This window comes from Sceloporus occidentalis, unplaced genomic scaffold (assembly GCF_023333645.1).
Source record: "Sceloporus occidentalis isolate IW3139 unplaced genomic scaffold, rSceOcc1.0.p SCAF_6, whole genome shotgun sequence".
Taxonomy (NCBI): domain Eukaryota; kingdom Metazoa; phylum Chordata; class Lepidosauria; order Squamata; family Phrynosomatidae; genus Sceloporus; species Sceloporus occidentalis.
In genome coordinates, this window is record NW_028316986.1 from 53,955,850 (window position 1) to 53,977,727 (window position 21,878).

Consider the following 21,878-nt stretch of genomic DNA (forward strand, 5'->3'; position numbering starts at 1 on the left):
CATTTAGGTTGGTGATGCCATCTCAGCAAAACATGGAATGTAAACCAAGTTGGAGCTCCCAAGGAAAAGAAGCAAGCATGCCTCTTGACAGATGCATGATAAGGTATTTGGACTTCAACTCATATCAGTTCAAGCCAGCACAGTCTGTGGCCAAGCAAGCTGGGACCTACAGTCCAACAATATCTGCAAGATCACTGGCTCCCATCTTTCCAACCTACTTTTTATTTGTATCTTCACATACAATGGCAGAGCTTCATAAATAGTATGTCCTGGGACTAAAGTTCACAGTGTCACACTGCTCATACTAGCTAAGCTAGTTGTAGTTTAAAATAATAATAATAATTTCCCCATGCTCTGGTTTAAATCAAGATGTCCAAACCTAATTCTGCAACTATTCCAACATATACCTATCATTCATTTTCTTGATATTCAGCTGTAATCATCATGCTCCTGATGACTGGTAAAAGGGGCAATCACAAGATACAGGCCATGATTTTGACTGGCTGCTCCTTAAGTATCTGCACAGAAGCCACACCATTGTGACAGAACCCTTCAACAGAATATCAAAAGTAATAAGATAAGCTGCAGAGCCAAAAGCATAGTTATTCCAACAACATCACCTTTGCTAAATAATTCCAGTTTTCAATATTCTGCAAGCTGATGTCAATCACAAGGCTAAGGCATGATGGAAGCTGATGGGATAAGTACAAGTGATGAACCAGAACTCAAACTCTCGGTTCTCAGGCATGTGTCTGTAGCTAAACATGAGGGACCAGCCAGTACAAAGAACAACCTGATCCATAAGTGGTTTTCCTTATATACATACTGGAGTGGGAGGGAAAGCATTTTCCTATGAAAAATATGTGCTTATTTTGAGAGAGGGTCAGTTCAGACAACTTTGGAAGCTCAAATACCTCTGCGTGAAAAATGCTGCACATCTGCCACCCATGTTGAGACGACCCAAATAAATAGAGCCTATGCACCCAACAGTTGTATGCACTGATGAAAACAACACAATTGATCCTTCCAACCAAAGGTTTTTGACCTAAATGTATAGGGCTCTATTCAAAAGGGATATCCTCTTGTGAATAGCAGAAATGAAAATGGCATGCCAGGCCTGTGCACAGAATTGGCTGAGATCTTCAAAATGTCATCCAAACTGGCCCTCCAACTTGTCATACTCCAAAATTGTGTGGGATGACAGCTGAGCAATGGATGGTCTATAATAGCAGTGGGAATCATGTAGCTTTCGAGATATGGTAGGACTATAACTCCTGGCATTGAAAGCCCCTGGCTCTGTTAGTGAGGGACCCTAAGAGCTGCAATTCAACAGCATCTGGAAGGTCAGGCAATTTCCCACCCCTGGTCTATATCTAGAAAATACAGCTGGCTATTCTCAAGATGGACTCATTTAATCAGAACCTACCTGAAGACAGCATAGAACTGGGGACAATGGAACAAAGTAGCCAACCATTCCCAAACCAGTACATGTTAAAAGAATTCCCAACATTTCCACATGCAGCCCAACACATCTTAAGGAAAGCTGGCAATTGGGAAGAAAGGCCTAAGGATCTAATAATTGCTCAGAACTGACCCCTTGATGTTCAGCTGTAACTCCCAGTCTTGCTTAGACTGAAAGTATTCTCCCATTCAATGCAAAAAACAAAAAACATGGAGCAAAAAATGTTCAATAGTTTAATCAGGAAGAAGAATCAGAAGACAATGTAAAATGGGTGCATTGTTACAAACTTGCTCTCCTCTAATCTTCTGGCAATGCTCGACTAGTCTACTAAGCCAAAAATACTTTCTTCAAATTGAAACAGGCCGTGGCAAGATGAGAGGCTGCCCCCTGCTGCCCTGCATTACAAATAGCGACAAGTGCCACTCCCTCTTTGTCCCAAAGTAAGCAGGTGACATTAACATTGCCAAGAGTGGTTTTTCACTCTGCAAAGGTAGAAAACATGTAGTAACCTGGAGATCTCTAGGATGGATGGTGACTGTGCTGCCTGAAGGTTCAAAGTTTGCCAGAGCTAATCCCGAGTTGGAAGCCGTGCAACAGGGATTGTGAAATTGATGTCCTGACAGAGGAAAAGAGCAAGCTTCCCACAGGTGATTCAGTCACCTATCAAAGGAAACTCCACTCTGTTGCTTTACGGAGTCCTCCTCTGACTCCACCTCCTTGACTATGCCAGTCCTTCTTCACGTATCTCTCAGTGAACAAATACTTTCAAATGCATGGCTGCACCGCACTGAAATCAGGACCATAAACATCCTGGTCCCTCATGCAGAACTGTAACAAAACTAGAACATCCAAAGCACAGCTTGGCAGTTACTTTTGAATTACAACTCTCAGAATCCCTGACCCAGCACAGTCACCAGTACCTATTCTGAGTAGATAATTTGGGAGTTGTAGCAAAAAAATAATAACTTTACCAAGCTTTGCTCAGAGTACAGTGCATATTCCATTCACCAGTAATCCCAGCTTTATTAGACTATGCTCTCAAAATCCCATTTTGTATGCAACCGATGGTCTCAAATAAAGCACATGATCCTATGCACTCAGAAGCATCTTCCACTATATCCAACAAGGTTTACTTCCAGTTAAATGTAGACCAAGTGGCAGCCTTTTAAAACAATTGAGGCCACCACCTCCTGATAATTCTACTGCTTTCAGAATAGAGGTGTGATTTCCTGGGAAACTATCAGCTCTTACTTCATTACTCAGATTTACTAATACCATTGAGCTTTGGAAAATTCAAACACTGACTGATAGTTGGATACTTTCTGCTTTTGTATCTGAGCAAAACAACCAGGGTCAAAGGTCTATCAACTGGAAAGAGGAGGGGTAACCAGGCAATAAAAGATGCTAAACCTTCCTTTGAAGATCACAACAAATTCCCAACAGTTATTCATTGTGGGTTTCAGGGGGGTGGATGAGCACTTTTTAATTAACCCAAAAATAAAAACTGCAAACATCCTGGACACTCAAAATTATATTTATGTATTTATGCATCCTGCCTACAAATCATTATCATGTTTTAATTGTGAGTTTTTCTTAATGGGAAAAAGCACAATACAAAATACACTGAAGCTAAGAAAGGGTTAATTTTGATTACCAATGTCAATAGTATTTCCCATTGTTTACTTTTGTTACATTCATGTCTTGCCTTTCCCATGAAAGCAATGTACAGTTTTCCTCCTCTCCACTTTATCCTCACAACAGTCCTGTGAGGTAGATTAGAGAGATAGATTAGGCTGAGAAATAGAATGACTGGTTCAGAGTCAAAGTGAGCTTCATGGCTCAGTGCAGATTAAAACCTAGATCTCCAAGTCCCAATCCAACACACTAATCACTAACGTTTCCTGTATTTATATGTCTGTATCAGGTGAGGAACTTGAACACTAGTGGTTCTTGTTGGACTATGGGCCTGAACAGAAAGGCCAAAATAAAGCTGCTTCAGGTCACTTTGTAGGTATGCTGTTTAAATGACACGTGCATCTTAAGAGGCCAGAAGCTGCACCACAGCTGTGCTCCAGTCCTTAGGCTTCCGGTCTCTTAGGACACTGGCATCATTTAAACAGCATACCTCCAAAGTGACCGGAAGCAGCTTTATTTTGGCCTGTCTATTCTGGCCCTATGATACCATCACTACTGCCATTGCTAGCTGGGAATGATGGGAGCTAAAGTACAACATCATATGGAGTGGCACCAGTTCCTCACCTCTGATACGTATCATCCAAAACAGTTCTTACCTACTTTCCAGAAGGTGGCAGCAGAAATGAGGGTCTTTCTCAAGCCTCATCTCAATCCTCCTCTTCTGTAACCAACCTTTTCACTTATCCTCACTATACCAATCAAGTATACAGATGGAAGACAAGCCACTTACCTTCACTGTGTTGCTTCTCCCCATTCCCCTGGGCAGGAGCAGCCTGCGATAACTGCAATGAAAACACAATATCAGTCAAAACACAAACTCAGTACCTTGTCTCCAGATGCAATACCATCTGACAAGAATCTAAGTAGATTTCTGCAAGTCTAGTGTGAGGCAAAATGGAGACAGTATCATAATTTGGACTATTATTGCATGGTGGTAGTTTGCCTGTTTTCTTTTGTTTTTGTCCTTCTTGAAGTACTCCATGCTCTAAGTTGTATTCCACAATGTACTTCTACTCACTGGTAAATGAAACACCCAGAAAGAAACAGGCCTGGATTCTGAACAGAACCACACTGAAGAGTGCATTGTATAGAACTAGGGTTGCCATAACCCGGCGGCCCCCGTGCCATTCACGGTTTCGGGGGGCCCCTCCCGGTCACGGTCCGGTTTGGCCCCCCACCCGTGCCTTGTTCCCAGTTTGGGGGGTCCGCTCCGGCCATTGCCGCTGCCGCTAATGCGGCTGCTGCAGCGCCGACCCACCTCCTCCTCCTCCTCCTGCTCCACCTTCCTCCTCTTTCTCGGCGGGCCGGCAGCAGAAGCGCCGCTGCCACCGCCCCCCACTTGGAGGGCTTGCGCGCTGCCCAGGCCTCAGTAGAGGCCAGTGGCAGCGCGTGTGCCTTCCCCATTCCCTCCGCGCGCGTGCCTGCCCCATTCCCTCCGCGCGCGCGCCTGCCCCATTCCCTCCGCGCGCGCGCCTACCCCGCTTCCCTTCCTCCCGCGCCAGCCATCCTAAGGAGGAGAAGAGGGGAGAGGAGGAAGGAGCCGGAGGAAGGGTGCCTGAAGGCCAGGGCAGAATTGGGCCACAGAAGGAGGAGGAGGAGGAAGAGGAAAGCTGAGTCAGTGGCCATTAGGTCTGCCTTGGTATTTGGGGGGTTTTAAATTATTTTTTAAAATATAAAATATTTTATTTTATTTTATTAATTTTTATTATTGCTTGTTTTTATTTTATTTCATTAATTTTTATTATTGCTTGTTTTTATTTTATTTCATTAATTTTTATTATTGCTTGTTTTTATTTTATTTCATTATATTGCTTGTTTTATTTTATTTCATTAATTTTTATTATTGCTTGTTTTATTTTATTTCATTAATTTTTATTATTGCTTGTTTTATTTTATTTCATTAATTTTTATTATTGCTTGTTTTATTTTATTTCATTAATTTTATTATTGCTTGTTTTTATTTTATTTCATTAATGTTTATTATTGCTTGTTTTTATTTTATTTCATTAATTTTTATTATTGCTTGTTTTTATTTTATTTCATTAATTTTTATTATTACTTGTTTTTTATTTTATTACATTAATTTTTATTATCAAATATATACACCCCTGCCTTGTTTTTTATTTATTTTTTCATTATTTTTTATTATTAAATATATGCAAGTGCATTTTTTGTGTATTTATGGTGCTTTGAATGCTAACAAGTCTGCCTTTCTTGGCCAATTATAGTGGTGATGATGATGGTGATGGTGATATTGATATCAACAAGCCCCAATGTAAGTTGCTGTGATTTTTACAAACTCATACGCAGTGAAGAAAAACCACAGTCCCTTGCCCAAGTACACACTTCTGAGATGTACAGTTGAACCCGAGGGCAAGTCCATTTCTGCCATCTGTCTAAGAATAATGCCAAAATGTCATCCATTTTGATCATGCCTAAAAACATGCATTTATATTAACATTTTAAAAAAAACCTCAATTTTTTGCGCGTCCTCCATTTTTATAAAAATGTGTCCTACATTTGAAAATGTTGCCCTACATTTGTCCTACATTTGTCCCGGTGTTGAGGTCCTCACTTATGGCAACCCTATATAGAACTGTGTGAACATATCTGCAGTATTTTTTATGTGCATTTCTCTGGTTTCCACAGTGGAGCAAATGCAGCGAAGTTCTTTTATTTTCCCTCAGTTTATAATCACAATGGACTTAAAGCACTGTCTGTCAGACATGAAATAATGTATGGGTAAGAGAAAGTTAGGCTTTACAGCCTCAGCACAAAGCCAGAAGCACGTGTCTGCTCTGTGTACAAGAAAAGAAGGAAATGCTACTTTCTTTGGACTACAACTCCCAAAATACACTAGTCTACATTGTAATCCAAAAATTAACACTAGGACCTTTTGGGGAAAGGGTATTTAGAAAGCTCTCAGCAGTAGTCACTACCCTTATATTAGTAGACAACAGGACTGAAACTTGCTACTCAAAGGCATTTTAGATTATTAAGGTCAAAACAGAAAGAGCAAGCCTGAACTGACCAGGGGAGGGGGGGTGCCAGAAGAGAAAACAACTTTGGCGACCTTCTAGTGCTGACATGACAAATATGCCATGAGATGTGTGCAGGTTCCTGTTCCAAGGAAAATTTTTCAAAGTTACTTAAAAAAAAGAGAGAGAGAGGCTGCCTGTTACAAAGCACTCTGGTAGAGTACAAAGAGAGCAGGCAACACAACTAAAGGGAATCACAATCCAGTGTTTCATACAGTGTCAGAGGCAAATCCATTCACACATTATTGCACAACATGGGGTAAGTGAGGAGCACATGAAAAGAGCTTTAGTGGGTCAAGCCAAGGCCAAAGGCCTTGTGCTCATAGTGGCAACTACATGCCCCTGAGAAACCAACAAGCAGAACAAGAGTACTAAGCACTCCCACACACATATGCCCCAGCAACTGCTACTCACAAGCATAGCACCTCTTCTCCTACAGGCAATAAGCAGCAACTATTTGCTCTAGTGTACATGAATTCTGAGAACATCATTGTACTATGTCTCTCTACTGTAATTATTCCTAAGTAGACTTTAATGCTGTAGAGATCTTCTTTATTTTTATTTTTATTTTTTTAAAAACAGCTTTTTAAAAACTTTGCTTTCTTCTTTTATGTTTCTTTGATTTTAGATGAACCTTTAAATGGTAGGGGATATATAATTTCCCATCCATTTTCCTTTGCAAATCAGTCACTCCAGGAGTTTGATACCTGCATCATACCTCATGGGACCAAGAGATGTTCTCTATCCCTAATTATGAAAGAACTGTATAGATGAATTGACCACATTTTTTAAAAAAACTTAAGACAGCATCTTCAACTGTCTTGGTTTGCCAGCCAAACATTCTGTCTGCATTATATTAAACATTTGGGAATAAACTGGAAGCAACAGACGATTTTCTTGATGTAGTTTTAGTTGGCAAATTCCTATCTCAAATGGGAATTTAGTCAGAAAGGCAAGGAAGACAAGCATAGCTGGACATTAAATAGCCATCTATATATTTTTGACATATGCCAGCCCCTGCCCAATACTAATAATGGTACACAAGTGGTTGAATTTATCTAGTGATAAGAGAATGCAGGCAGAGGTGCATACCATATATACTCAACTATAAGTTGACCTCATGTATAAGTTAAGGGCAGATTTTGCGGCAAAATTATGGATTTTGATATGACTCATGGATAAGTTGAGGGTAACACCTAGGGGCATGTAACAAAGGATGAAGTAAAGAAAAATAATGCCAAAGAACCTACAAATTTCTGGCAGGCATAACTGTCTTTGCTCACACTAAAGGCTGGATGAAAGAGAGAGTAGAAGGAGGTAAGTGCTTCCAAGACAGATTGCACTCTTGCCTTTCACCAGGGGATGGTTTCCTTTTTTATTTACATCAGCCCATGAATAAGTCAACCTAAGTTTTGGGGTCACTTTTTTGACTAACATTTCTAGATTTATACCTGAGTATATACAGTATATTTACATGCATTTTGTCCCCCATCTTTGATGTGCTGCTATCCTAAAAGTACCAGATGTTGATCTTGGAAGCTAAACAGGGTTAACCCTGATTAGTACTTAGATGGGAGTCAAGGAATACCTGGTGCTGAAGGGAGAGAAAGGAACTAAGAAAAACACCTCTAAGAATTTCCTGCCTAAGAAAACCTTATGAAATTAATGGGTTCCCCATAAATCAACAGATGACTTGAAGGCACATGCACACACTGATATGCCTCCTGGTCTTTCAGTTTCCACCCTAAATTTCTCTCCTCAAGTAATTTGAATGATGCCTCTGAGTTGGCTAGCCAAGGTCAATAATAGAGTTGCACTAAAGAGAGAAGAGCTTCGGTCCATTAGTGTTGCCAATTCTGATATGCAAGCAATGAGTCAGAAACCATCAGTGGGTTACAAGAGTGTTACAGGTGGCTCCTCAGAGCGTTGCAGAATAAAAGCTTCAAAAGTTATTTTTTTGGACTACAACCGCGCCAACATGGCCTGTCTGAGCAGAAGGCAAATCAGAAACAGCGCAATAAAGGCTAGGCCTCAATTCCGAGTAGTTAAGCTGCTCAACTCTCACTTGATGCAAATGGAATGTATGTGGTAGCCTTTCCTAGGCAGAATCACCTGGTCCTGAAAGGAGAGCTAACTCAAGCTGGCTGGCTTCCTCAGTAAGAAAATTTGGCAGCTAGTGGGCCACAATGTTACTTTTTGAAACCAAGAACAGTTTTCTCCTGCCCCCCTTTCTATGCATGAAGGTCACGGCAACAGCACACAAACAAGATAGGGGAGGGTAGAAGCTACACCTGACCTCTGAAACCACCAAGGCCAATGGACAGAATGCAGCCACAAATATGGACAAGAGAAAAGCCTTCATTGTGTCTGAAGTTCAGACACAAGGCTCTCTAGTGAGACAGCAAGCTGTCCCTGTCAGGCAGGTGTCCACCCAGTTCACCAACCTCGCGTAATGCACGTAGCCTTTATGAGCAAGCCTCGAGTGGCAGGTTGTTCTGAGACTCTTCCAGTTTATGATCAACACCACACCTGTAACAAATGTGATCCCAAGCAGCCATCCCACAGGAGCAATCCAGCAACACACAAATATTTCTAGCAGATCCAGGGCCATGACTGTGAAAGCAGCAAAAATATATCCCTTTAAAAACTCCAAAGTCCTCTTTAGAGAATTCTGAATCAGCTACAAGGTTCTAGTTACTTTTTATCTAAAATATGTTGCTGAGGTATTTTTGCAGGGTTTCTGACTCTACTGGGTGCCTCCAAAATAGCTTCCCTCCCCTCAACTCCCAAGTTGTTCAAAATGGAACGAAAGAAGGAAAATATTCAGGAAATCCTTCAGCTGCACTCTAGCCTAATGACTCTGTGCTGTCTCAGAAATGTCTGAAAAACCACTAGAAACTATTCCAGAGAGCAAAGTGGGATTTGCTATGGTATTTATTTATTAATTTGAACTATGTGTCAAGGCTAGGCTGAAGAGTGCTGATTAGCAGAGTTCACAGGGATTATATCCAGGTATTCTCCTAAAAAGGCCTGCTGCATCTGTTGCTCACACAATGACAAGCTACGCATTAGCCATCACGTACAATATTTTCACGGTATTGCTCATGCCATTTGCCTTTGGATCTAGGAGCTATTTATACAGCAGTGTCACCTTGAGTCCACACCAGAAACATGAAGGTACTTCTCTTGCCTACAACTGCTGAATTATGTTTTCTACATCTCACACTTCTCAGCTAATCAAAGCAGCAATGCTTAGGTGGAGGGCAATCTGTCCCCACATACTTGGGGCTTTCTTATAACATAAGAAGGACAACGGGGAAAGGTGGGGGGATCCCCATTTCCAAAAGACAAAAAAAGGCCTAGTGCCCTTCTGAAGGTCATACTGCGTCTCCTCGTCTCCTGTGCTGGCTTGGGGGTTTATTCACTGTTTCTGTATTATGAGATCTTTCCATCCCATTTCAGATTTTCCTGTGACATGGATTCTGCCTCAGAAAAATGACACAGCAAAGTGGGTTAACAGTAGGAAGAATGCTTTCTTTAGGTTCTGAGATAGCTGCAGGTTGGCGAGGGGAGAGATTTTGTTCTTGAACCACACTAAACACTAACTCATGCTTTACAACAAGGTGCTTAATTCAACTTTGAAACAAGGAAGGGAAACAGTTAATCCAATAAATTACCACACACACACACACCCTACTCTTTCACATCATAACCCCCCTCCTCTCCCCTCCCCCTAATCTCTGCAGCCTCATTAAAAGAGCTTTGTAACTCTTTAGGACTGGAACAAACAATCCAGCCACTTTGGGAGGGCCCCTGGGAAGTGAGTTAAACCCCTTTCCATCTCAGGTGCTAAAAAAGTCTACTCAGAGGTTTCTACTTAAAAACAGGGCTTGGCTGCAATCTTTTCCCCATTGTCTATGCAAAGAGGAGAAGAGAGAGAGAGTGATCAGCAATCCAACAAAGCAGCTAGAGGGATCTCTGCCATGGCACAAGACAAGATGAAAAAGATGCTTAAGGCACCTAGGGAGCACTTTGACTAGAAAAGTTTTATTGTTGTTTTGGTTGCAAGGGCACCCACTGTACTCCACCAACTTAGCATAAGAAGCACGATGGTTAAGAACCGTCTCCAGTGTGGCCCAAGCAAGAGGCCAGTGGCTGAAAGATCATTAGCAGTCTAGTCACAGGCTCTTGTTCCCTCCCAACCCCTTCCACAGTGTTTGATCTTTGCCTGGTCCCAGTGGAAATACTTCTTGGGAGGGGAAGGAGATCTGTAGGTTAACAGTAAAAACCAAACACATGCACAGACCTGTCCAAGACCTTGGACCCAAAATTCAAATCCTGCTCTTTGAGCCACAAGGGGGGGTGGAAGACAAATAATAGGAACTCAGAAGGGCCCAAACTTGTAACTTGACAAGTTTGGACCAGATCACTGTTTCCTTCTTCCCACTACAGTCAGACTTCCTTGACTCCAAAGAAAGCCAACTCAAAAGCAGCCGATCACCAAGGTAGGCCAGCAGGGATGGTGGTGAAAAAGCCCACTACTACTGACAGTCCCATCGTAACAGACACCCAATGACCTATGGGAGGAAATCAACACCCATGTTTCCTCTACCAGATCAGGAGGGATTTTTCATTGTCCCATTCTAACATGCATAGACTCCTGTCATGACTTCACCTTCACTGAAAGAACCTGATCACAGGCTGGACCTTCCCTGCATTTGTTTAAATGCACCAGGATACATTTCTGGTTACAGCTCTTCTGCTCTCTCCCAAGTGCAGCTTTACACTTAGTGTGTGCAGATGCTAGCGATAAGCATGTTTATTGGCCTCAACAAACACACAGAAAGGCAGGGGGAAATTATCCATTTCCTTCTCTTGGGAGAAAATCTTACTTTGTGCCACAACTGCGCAGTTTGGACTGGCATTCCCGGTACTCCTACAACTGTTACACCACACCACAGTGCACAGTCCACACTACTCTAGTACAGTCCCAAAGAGCTGTTACTGGTTAAGCATTTCCCCTCACTGCCTCAGGAGGAAACGCATTTTCCTACACACCTCTCTCTCTGTGTCTCCCTCTTTATCTCTAGCTATCTTTTCCCAATCTCAGAGGAACAATTTTTGTACCCCACCCCCCACCCCAAAAACCCCACAGATACAACACCTAACATTGCAAGCATGCTGTTTCGCGATCACTTTGAAAGCGAGCATAGCTCAGACTAGCCTCCCTGGAGAAATTAAGGGGTCATTCCCACTGCAGTTTGCGCCAAAGCGGGATTCAGGGCAAATGACCTTCATTCCCATCTGAAACCGCTTCCAATCCTCATTGGATCAATTCCAGGAGAAAAGAAGCGGGGCAAACACAAATAACTTGGGTTTCTTGACACTACTTTGGAAAGGGGGGGGGGGGGGGTTGAAAGAATAAGAGTCACACTTCCCTGTAATGCACAGCCTAGAGTGCTTCTGTCACTTGAAGAGCACAAGCAGCCTAACAGGTTAGCATGGAAACATCTGACACCCTGCTAGACAACCTCTGAAATGGCTCCTAATTCAGGCCTTACTTTTAGTTGGTGCCAAATAAAACAACGCAGGTAGCAGGTTCATTTACATAGGGTAAACCCGCCCCCAGACTGGAGACTGGAGCCCTTCCGTATGTGCCGCTGCTGGCTGGGGATTATGGGAATTTAAGTCCAACACATCTGGAAGACTCCAGATTGGGGAAGGCTGGCATAGAGTGTTGTTCCTCACACTTGCGGAGGAATAAGTGTCAGTCTACACTAACAACCATACACAGCCAAACACCTTGAATGAACCCCTACCTACCAGAAAGCATGAACTGGGCACTCAGGTCATGCTCTCAGACTTACTGTAAGTCTAGGCTCCTTTGTTCCAGAGCTTTTAAACAATGATAATAGTAATAGGAAATGAGAGCCTGTGTGGCAGAGTGGTTTGAGTGCTGGACTATGAGTCCAGAGACCAGGGTTCGATTCCCACTTGGCCGTGAAAGCCACCGGATGACCATAGGGAAGCCACATGGTCTCAGCCTCCGGGGAAGGCAAGGGCAAACCTCCTCTGAACAAACCTGACCAAGAAAACCCCATGACAGGGTAGCCTAGTGTCACCAGAAGTGATATGTTGGGGAACAAGCAGGAGAAAAAGCCCCTGGGTGATATTTTGGGGAAGCTGTGATCTCCACTTCCAGAGTCAAAACCTGCCCCTCTCCTGGGAGGGGAGCAAAGAGCCAGCAGGCGCTGAGCGGAGGAGAAGAAGGAGCTCCTATTGATGATGGGAACTCAGCCGGGTCCTTTCTTTGGAAAATCGATCTGGAAGCCACACAGAATCCATTTTGTGGTCTTTGATCTCTATTTGCTTTTGCAAGCCAGGAATTTTGAACTCTGGTCGGTAAACCTGCCTCTAACTAACTAAAGCAAACAGGGCCCAAACCCCCCTTTTGCAATGTCAGGGCGAAGGAGGGAGAGGAGGAGGAGGAGGAGGAGGAGGAGAAGAAGGGGGAAAGGAGGAGAGCAGACGAGGGAAGAGCAGCATGTGCGCTGCTGATGCAAGAAGGCAAGCCGCTTGGCCTGGCCAGGCTCAGCGAGGGAGGGAGGCAGGGAGGGAGGAGGAGGCTGCAGCCACATTGCAGAAATAACCCGGTTTGGCACCAATTTCACTGCCCCGGCTCTTTGCCATGGAATTCTGGGAGTTGGAGTTTGTTGTGGGGCCCAGAGCGGAGCGGAGACCCGCTCTGGGCCCCACAACAAACTCAAACTCCCAGAGTTCCATAGCAAGGGGCCAGACAAAGCAGTTCCAAACCGGGTTATTTCTCCAATGTGGATGCCTCCTGCTCCCTCTTCTCTTACCTTGGCGTTGTGGCAATAGAGCAGCGCCGCCAAGCCCCAGTGGATCCAAGTGAGCAGAAAGTTCATGGTTCCTGAAAGGGAGCCGGGTTCAAGTTCTGGCACTCGCTGGGGACTCCTCCTCCTCCTCCTCCTCCTCCTCTCCTGAGAGTCGGCACTCTTCTGCTCCTCTGGGCCTCTGGGCTCCAGGCAAGCTCCTGGGAGGGGAAAGGGAGGGACGGAGGGCTCCGGGTTCAGCCGTCCATAAGCCCGGCTCCCGAGGCGGCCCTTCCAGAGCAACCCTTGCCTTTCTCCCTTCCTCCTCCTCTTCGCCCCACTCGCTCAGGGTCCTGGGTTCAAGTTCGGGGCCGGACCTTTCCGAGGCAAATCCCCAGCCGCCGACGACGACGACGCCCCCGATGTGGAGCCGACTGCTCTTCCCTCGCTCCAGCGCCCTGCGGCGGGCGACGAAGGACAAGCGGAGCCTGGAGGGAGGGAGGGAGGGAGGGAGGGGGCCTTTTAATGGGTGGCTACCTTAAAATAATAGTTATTTTTTAAAAAATGAAAAATTAAAAAGAAGTTGGAGCTCCGCAGAGAACTTTCAGTGCATTTCCCCCGAACTCCCGCCGCCTCCGCCGCCTGCTCTTTTGTGTTTGTCCAGCTGGAGAAAGTCTGCTCCGTTTCTTCCAGAGAGGATTCCCTCAGCCTCGGAAAGGGAAGAAAGGGGACACAAATCCCCCTCGGGAAGGAAAAGGGGAAAGGACTCGCTCTCGCTCTCGGGGTCTCTCTTTCTCTTTTGGCGTTTAAAATGTTCAAAATGCAATCTCCCAATGGTTCCTTGAGGGAAGCAGCCCTCTCTCCCTGCCTCTCTCTCTCTCTCAGCAGAGGCTCCCTGGGGCCATCGATCCCAGGCCAGGAAGGGGAGGAGGAGGAGGAGGACTCGGGCAGCTCTTCCCAGCCAGGTTTCGAAGGCTTCTCTTCCCGGTGGCTCCTCTCTGTGTGTGTGTGTATGTCTCTCTCTCGGCCGCCCTTGGCTTTCGTGTCTCCTTCCCAGAGAGAAAGAGGGAAGGGGCACTTTGCGAGTCCTCTCTCTCTCTCTCTCTGTCTCTCTCTGGCCCTTGAATGTCAAGAAGCAGCAGGCGCCCAGCACTGCCCTCCCGGAGCCCTGGCGGAGCGGCGCTCTCCTTCTCCTTCTCCTTCTCCTCCCGCTGCTCTCCTCCTCCTCCTCCTGCAGCAGCCAAGCGATGGCTTTCCCAGCGCCGGAGCAGCTTTTCAGGCTCTCCGAGTCCCCTCCTTCCCGCCTCCCTGGCGGCCTTCACTCCTCCCCTTTCGCCCTCCGGCTTCATTAGCTGCACCTCGAATTCAAACACCCGCTCGGCCCCCTTCGCAGGCAGCCAGGCCGCCCTCTCGGCCTTCCCTCTCCGCCTCAGAGGCAACCAAGGCTTACAGGGGGCCTGGCCCGACCCTTAGGCAGGAAGAAGAAGAGAGCCCAGGGAGTTCCAGCTTTTCCTCCTCCGACAGGGCGGCAGGGTTTGGGGAGGGTTCCAGAACCAAAAGGGCCCGGACAGAGAGGCCCAAATAAAGCTGCTTCGGGTCACTTTGGTGGTATGCTGTTTAAATGACACACACGTCCTCAGAGGCCACAAGCTGCACCACAGCTGAGCTCCAGTTCTTAGGATTGGAGCATGGCTTTGGCAGGGCTTCCAGCCTCTTAGGACGCATGCAGCATTTAAACAGCATACCTCCAAAGTGACCCAAAGCAGCTGCAGTTCGGGCCCAAAACTCACCTTTTTCTGGTCTAAAGAAAAGATCATAGAATCATAGAGTTGGAAGAGACCGCAAGGTCCATCCAGTCCAACCCCATTCTGCCCTGCAGGAACTCCCCATCAAAGCACCCCCATTGACAGATGGCCATCCAGCCTCTGTTTAAAGACCTCCAGGGAGGGAGATTCCACTACACTCCAAGGAAGGAGTGTGTTCCACTATCGAACACTGTCAGGAAGTTCCTCCTAATGTTGAGGTGGAATCTCTTTTCCTGCAGCTTGCATCCATTGCTCCAGGTCCTAGGCTCTGAAGCAGCAGAAAACAAGCTTGTTCCCTCCTCAGTATGGCATCCCTTCAAATATTTAAACAGGGCTATCATATCACCTGTTAACCTTCTTATTAGCTGAAGGAGCTGAACTGCTTCTCTTGGAAGTCTCCAGATGCGACAATTTACTTTTTAAAATAGGTTTCGGTGCTTCCCTCTACTATACATAACATCAACAGATGTCCATGTGAGGACTAGGCAATTCCTTCCAACCACCTTTAGACTTTCTTTTCTGGAAGTCCATGCAGCCCCCCCCCCCCACCTGAGAGTCCTCTGCTACTGTGGTTCTCAACCTTCCTAATGCTGTGACCCTTTAATACAGTTCCTCATGTCATGGTGACAGCCCCAACCATAAAATTATTTTCATTGCCACTTCCTAACTGTAATTTTGCTACTGCTTTCTGATGGTCTTAGGCGACCCCTGTGAAAGGGTCATTTGACCCCCAAAGGGGTCACAACCCACAGGTTGAGAACCGCTTCTCTACTATATGTAACATCAACAAATGCCCATGTGAGGACTAGGCAATCCCTTCCAACCACCTTTAGGGTTTGTTTTCTGATAGGCCATGCAGTCCCCCAGAGGGTCCTAAAATAAAATGACTGATGGGTGCCCCTAGGTCTGGTGGTTGCTCCCCAAAGACTAGGAGTAAAAGCTAGAGAGGAAGGGTTGGAGGATAGCAATACCAATAGCAGCTTCATTTATATACTGCTTCATACCACCTAAGCAGTCTCTAAGCGGTTTACAACTGTCAGCTAATTGCCTCCATCAAGCTGGGTACTCATTTTAGTGACCTTGGAAAGATGCAAAAAGATGCAAGCCTGAGCTGAGCTTGAGCTCTGGTTGGTATTGAACTCGCAACCTTGTGTATTGTGAGTGAGTGGCTGCAGTACAAGCATTTAATCACTGCGTTTTCTGAAACCCTGTTTGGCTTTATTCATGAAGTGTTGTTGAGCTATGTCTTTGGAAATCCACTGGGTGACCCCAGGCAAGGCACACACTCTCTCATCCTTGAAGGATGGCACCTCCCCCCCTGAAGAAACTTGCCAAAGAAAGCCTGTGATAGGTCCGCCTTTGTTGCTGTGTGCCTTCATTTCCGACCTATGGAAACCCTATTGTGGGGTTTTCTTGGCAAGATTTGTTGAGAGGAGGTTTGGCCATCGCTTTCTCCTAAGGCTGAGAGTATGTGACTGGCCCGAGGTCACCCAGTGGGTTTCTATGGCCGAGCTGGGAATTGAACCCTGGTCTCCAGAGTCATGGCTTAAACAGCTACACCACACTGGCCATAAGTCGGAAAGGAGTTGAAGGCACACAACAAAGGAAGGTGCTGATAGGATTCCTCTGCCTCCTAGGCTAAAACAAGGTGGCTGGCTCTGGGTGCTACACATGGAATATCATGAATCAATCTGCCTTGCATGCCAAAATATCATCTGCTACTCCAGGCCTCCTTGCTTTTGATTTCCGGCCCCCCTTTAAAAAAAAAGCAGGAGCACAGGGTTTGTTTTTTTCAAATATCAAGCCCAGGGGTAGGCAACCTGCGGCCCGCGGGCCGGATGCGGCCCGGCAAGGCCTTAGGACCGGCCCCAGCCCAGTCCTGCCGCCGATTGCCGCCGGGGCCTTTGGGGGACAATTGTCTATAGAAGCCTCAGAAACATGCATTTATCTTAACATTTTTTAAAAAATCAGCAAATTTTTTCACGTGTCCTCCATTTTTTATTTAAAAAGGGCCCTCCATTTGAAAATTCTGTCCTACATTTGTCCCGGTTTATTTATTTATTTACTTTTTAAAAATTATTTAATTATTTATTTTTTGGCTTCGGCCCCCCAGTTGTCTGAGGGACAGCTACCCGGCCCCCGGCTCAAAAGGGTTGCCTACCCCTGATCAAGCCCATTGATATTAATGGGAAGCAGGGCATGGGGTGTCATGGGTTGCTCTGTCTTGGAAGCCAAAATATCATCAGCTACTCTTAGGTCTCCTTGCTTGTGATGCCCGCCCCCCCCCCCCACAGGAGGTTTTGCAAAAAAAAAATAGGAACTCCCTAGGAACCTTATTCATTTGCATAAAGTAAGACAATAATCTCACTGAATGCACCCATTGTCATTACTACTGCTATTATAGAAATATATAGAATCATTAAAAACATAACCATAGTCAGAAGTGAGTATGTGCCCCCCCCAAAAAGGTTTTTGTGGCCCTCATCAGTTCCAGAACCCAGACTCGCCTTTTTCTGGCCAAAAGAAAGGAGGTAAACTGCTTCTCCTGGAAGTCTCCAGATGCAACAATTTATTTTTTTAAATAGGTTTCAGTGCTTCCCTCTACTATGTAACATCAACAAATACCCATGTGAAAACTAGGCAGTCCCTTACAACCACCTTCAGGGTTTGTTTTTTGGTAGTCCATGCAACCCCCAGAGCTGGGTCTCCAAAATGCCCACCCCTGATGGGTGCAGTCAGACCCCTAGATCTGGTGGTTGCTCCCTAAAGACTGGAGTAAAATCTAAATAGGAAGGAGTGGAGGAAGAGTTCTTTATCAGTGTTTTATTTTTCCAGAGGGAGGGAAGGCTGTAACTCAGGGATAAAACCCTGTTTGTCAGGCAAAAAGTCCCTTGGGTTTATAGTAGGGCTTGGAAAGCCTCTTGTTTGAATACCTGGAGGGCTGCAACCTGTCCCTGTGGTACAGAAAGTCTTAAGCAAGAGGGGGACAGTCAGGCATCCCCCTCCCATTTTCTCCTGCTCTAATACAATTTTGCAAAAGCTGGGAGCTTTCCTTCCCACCACTGGCTTTTGCCAGGGGACAAAAGAGAGGTTGTGACCCTGAATGCATATATGCAAATGTCCCATGCCCTCCAGGGACACAGTCTCATTCTGAAGGGAGCATTCCACTTTCTGGGAGATGGCATATTGATCTAAGTGTGTATGTTGACACAGACCTAAGGTGACCCACAGTCATTCCCCATCCAAGTTCCTCAAGGACATTCTTGGCTTTTGCAAAACCATTCTAGGTTTTACTAGTCTTGGAAAAGAACTATGATTTTTCTCTTTCTCTCTGTGCCAAACGATGGTTAAACCCCAAATCTGTTTGTTCTGTGCAAAAACTTAGGCTCCATGCTTTGCAGCTTCAGCCCAAGAAAACTGCTGAAGAAATAAAAATGCATTAGGGGTGAGGGGAAAAGAGGTTGCCATGGGAGGTAGAAATATTATCATTAGAAAGCAGTTAGGCTAGGCCTGTTAAAACTGAATGAGAGGAGGAGAGCTGTGACTATGGCACTCTCTGGTGGTAGAAATCTGATGACACTTGAGGAAACTATCTCACTCTTAGCACATTAGAGACAGTGTGGGCAACAGAGTAAGTCAAGCATGTACTATTCAAAATCTATATTTATATACCATTCAAAATCTATATTTAACCTCTGTCCATGGTGAATGTTAACAGCTTTCCTACAGAATACAGCATGTCTGTATTAACACATGAAATTAACATGTAGGTTTTGAACCTGTGTGAAGTTCACACACACATGTATTTCACTGCTAGAGTGGCCATATGAAAAAGAGGGCAGGGCTCCTACACATTTGGTAATTGTGTGAAAAAGAAGCATGACAAACTACACCTGCTGGAATTCCCTCTTATGCAGCTATTAAAGGTGCAGGTGCTCTGTCTTCTTTTTCATGTGGTCAACCAATTCACTTGATTAGGTGTAACTAGGCAGAGGTGTATTAACTGGGGAATTACAAGGAGTTGCACATGTGTTGGGAAGCATATGCCACAAAGTAATGTGCTTTAGGATCACCATATATGACCATGAAGGTTATATATGATTATTTTTCTCACACAGTTTACAGAGACTAGACGGCTTGAACAGCAAGCCCACCTGTCTATTCACTCACTCCAAGTCAGAATGAGAATTGGAAAAGTAATTTATTTTCCACAAAAATGGTTTCTTCTGAGCTGAGACTCTATTCAAACTGGGCCCCAAAACTGGGCCAGAAGCCTCTAGTCTAAGCCATTTCCTTCATTTGCCTACAAGTGAGGTAGACAAGCAGGGTGGCCACATTTTTTAAAAAAAGGAGGGTCAAGCAAGGTAACATAATAATTCCTGTTATATTTTTAAGATAGCAATAGCAAGTACATTTCTATATTGCTTATCAGTGCACTGAAGCACTCCCTAAGTGGTTTACAATAAAGGTTATCAGATTGAGAGTAATGAAAGGAGAAGGACAGGAGCAAAGCGCAATGCTTCTGTCCTTATTGCACGACTGTGTGATTATTATCAGACAATGTCGCAATTATCCTGTGATTATCCCATCAATGAAGAGTATTTGTTCCATCATTTACCTCCATTTCTTAATAATGGTATAACCCATTAATACAAAAGTGATGGGACATTTCCTCTTCATGGATGGAATAATCATGGAATAAGCACCATGTGTCTGATAATCTTTGCACAATCATGCAATAAGGGTGGGAACATGATGCTTTGATCCCGTCTTTCTCCTGTCATTACCGCCCTCTCTGATAATCTCCAATGTGTAAGCTAATTGCCCCCAACAAGCTGGGTAGTCATTTTAGTGATCTTGGAAGGATGCCAGGCTGAGTCAACCCTGGAGCCCTTGGCTGGTATTGAACTCACAACTTTGCGACTGTGAGTGAGTGGCTGCAGTACTGACATTTAACCACTGCGCCACCAGACTACCAAGATGTGTAGAAGTGGGAAATTACAAAGTAATTTGTCATGCAAGGTGGTTGCTGTTTTTGTGTGCCTTCAGATCATTTCCAACTTATGGCAAACCTCAGATGAACCTATCATAGGGTTTGCTTGGCAAGTTTCTTCAGAGGGGGTTTGCCTTGCCATCCTCTGAGTGTGACAGAGTGTGGCTTGCCCAAGGTCACGCAATGAGTTTTCATGGTTGAGCCAGGATTCAAATCCTGGTCTCCAAAGTCCTAGTCCAACACTTATACCACTACACCACACTGGCTCCCTGTCATGCAAGGTACTCCTAGTGAAATCCCCTCTTCTGCACATCTACGCATTTATACAAGCATCCTGGCCTCTTTTTCATATGGTCACCCTCCCTTCCAGCTCACTGTTTTAGTGTTGTCAGTGGTGACAACAGAGCAGGGGTGAGAATCATATAACAATAGAGATGTTGTGAGACTGCTGCTCCCATTAGTCCTAACCAGCATAGCAAGAGTCAAGAGCACTGGGAGTTGTAGTCTAACAACATCTAGAGGGCATCATCAGCTGAATTAACTCAGCTAAACTAAACTAACTAGAGCTTATGTATGTGTATTCAAAATAAGCTCTATAAATGTCATAGGGAGAGCACTAAAAAGCTCTTTTCAGGTAAGAAAGTTCAGGTACAGTACTTGGTCTTCTTGAGACTCTTGGACTGGGATGGGGAATGTTTGTTCTTGGACTGCAGAATCTGTGATTTCTTCACCACTGGCCCTGCAGGCAAAGGCTGATGGGCATGGAAGTCCAACAGTTTCTGGAGGGCATTATATTCCTCAATCCTGCTCTTTGACATTTAGGGTTGCTGTTGTTTTAAAACCTACTTCCTAGTTTTGAGAGTCTGACTAAAAATAAAAGAGCTAGCAATCAACATGTTGCAGTGAGCCAAGATTTAGACCTAGAGATTACTGAACAAATTCTCACTAACCCACAAATTTTCTATGAATAAAGAAAAATCTGAACCATGGCCCAGGTTTCTCAAATAAATTCCACAGAAGAAATTGCCCATGAAAGTGAATGCAAAGGGGGAAAGAAATCAACATGGCAGTACTTGGTCCTTTGTTTGGGTCTGCACCCAAGAGGGGTGAATTTCAAGGTAAAGTAAGCCACAAAAATACTTTTAGTACAGTCTGCAACTGCCTCTCTTCTAAAATTACCATGATGGCTTTGCTTGGCTGGTTTTATAGTTCACCTGGATCTGGTGGTCTGACACTTGCCACAACATCCTGTACCCGGAAAAAGCAGTCAATGTTAAATTAGTCCATGTATTTGCATGAATCTGGGGGAAGGAAAGCACTGAAAAGCCAAATTTTATTTAGTTCCAACTAAAACTTTGATTTTGGATGCAGTTATAAGTCTTTCCAGAGATCTTAAAATAGTGTTGTTAGGCATTATCAAGTCACTAAATAAGGGCATCTCTCGTTGAGCGTACTTTATTTCTCCCTTTCATCATAGTTTCTTGGTTACTTTGTTAAGTGAGAGTATTCCAGAAATTTGCTGAAAAGCAAGTTCCATTGATTTCAATGGGACTTGGTTTCCATAAGATGTGTATAGAGAGCCTAACTGTGCTATCCTCTGTAAGTTTACTCAGTGTGCATCTGCACTGTAGAAATAATGCTGTTTGATACCACTTTAAATGCTCTCACTCCATCCTATGGAATTCTGAGATTTGTAGTTTTACAAGGTCTTTAACCCTCTCTGCTAAAGAATGGTAGTGCCCACAGGATTCTGTAGAATGGAGCCATGGCAGTTAAAGTGGTGTCAAACTGCATTATTTCTACAGTGCAGATGCACCCTTAAGCCTCACTTTGTTCAATGGGATTGATTCCCAGGACAAAAGGGCTTGTAGTACTAGAGCCAGCTCAAGACATTGTGCTGCCTGAGGCAGATCAATAAATAGCACTCCCTTCCTCACCATTATGGTGCATAGTATCCCATGCCAACCACATTATTTCAATATATGAGAGGGGGGAAAACGCTAGAATTCCCTTCTCATCCTCAGCATCTGATGGAGTCATCCCAGTCTACAA

At 44.7% G+C, this 21,878-nt stretch overlaps 1 protein-coding gene across 4 annotated transcripts in view; it reads right to left on the reverse strand.

Moving 5' to 3' along the window:
• Positions 1–14,439, reverse strand: part of VEGFA (vascular endothelial growth factor A) — a 32,688-nt gene extending 18,249 nt beyond the window's left edge. The window contains exons 1-2 of one of the 4 annotated variants that reach the window (XM_089529662.1): positions 13,056–14,439; positions 3,888–3,939 (exon numbers count right to left, since the gene is read on the reverse strand). In XM_089529662.1, the coding sequence (XP_089385788.1) occupies positions 3,888–3,939; positions 13,056–13,121 (118 nt within the window). In that variant the 5' untranslated portion in view covers positions 13,122–14,439. Of the gene's footprint in view, positions 1–3,116; positions 3,855–3,887; positions 3,940–13,055 lie in introns of those variants that run through there. The other 3 variants (XM_089529659.1, XM_089529658.1, XM_089529661.1) reach the window with 3 other exon arrangements.
• Between the last annotated feature and the right edge of the window lie 7,439 nt (positions 14,440–21,878).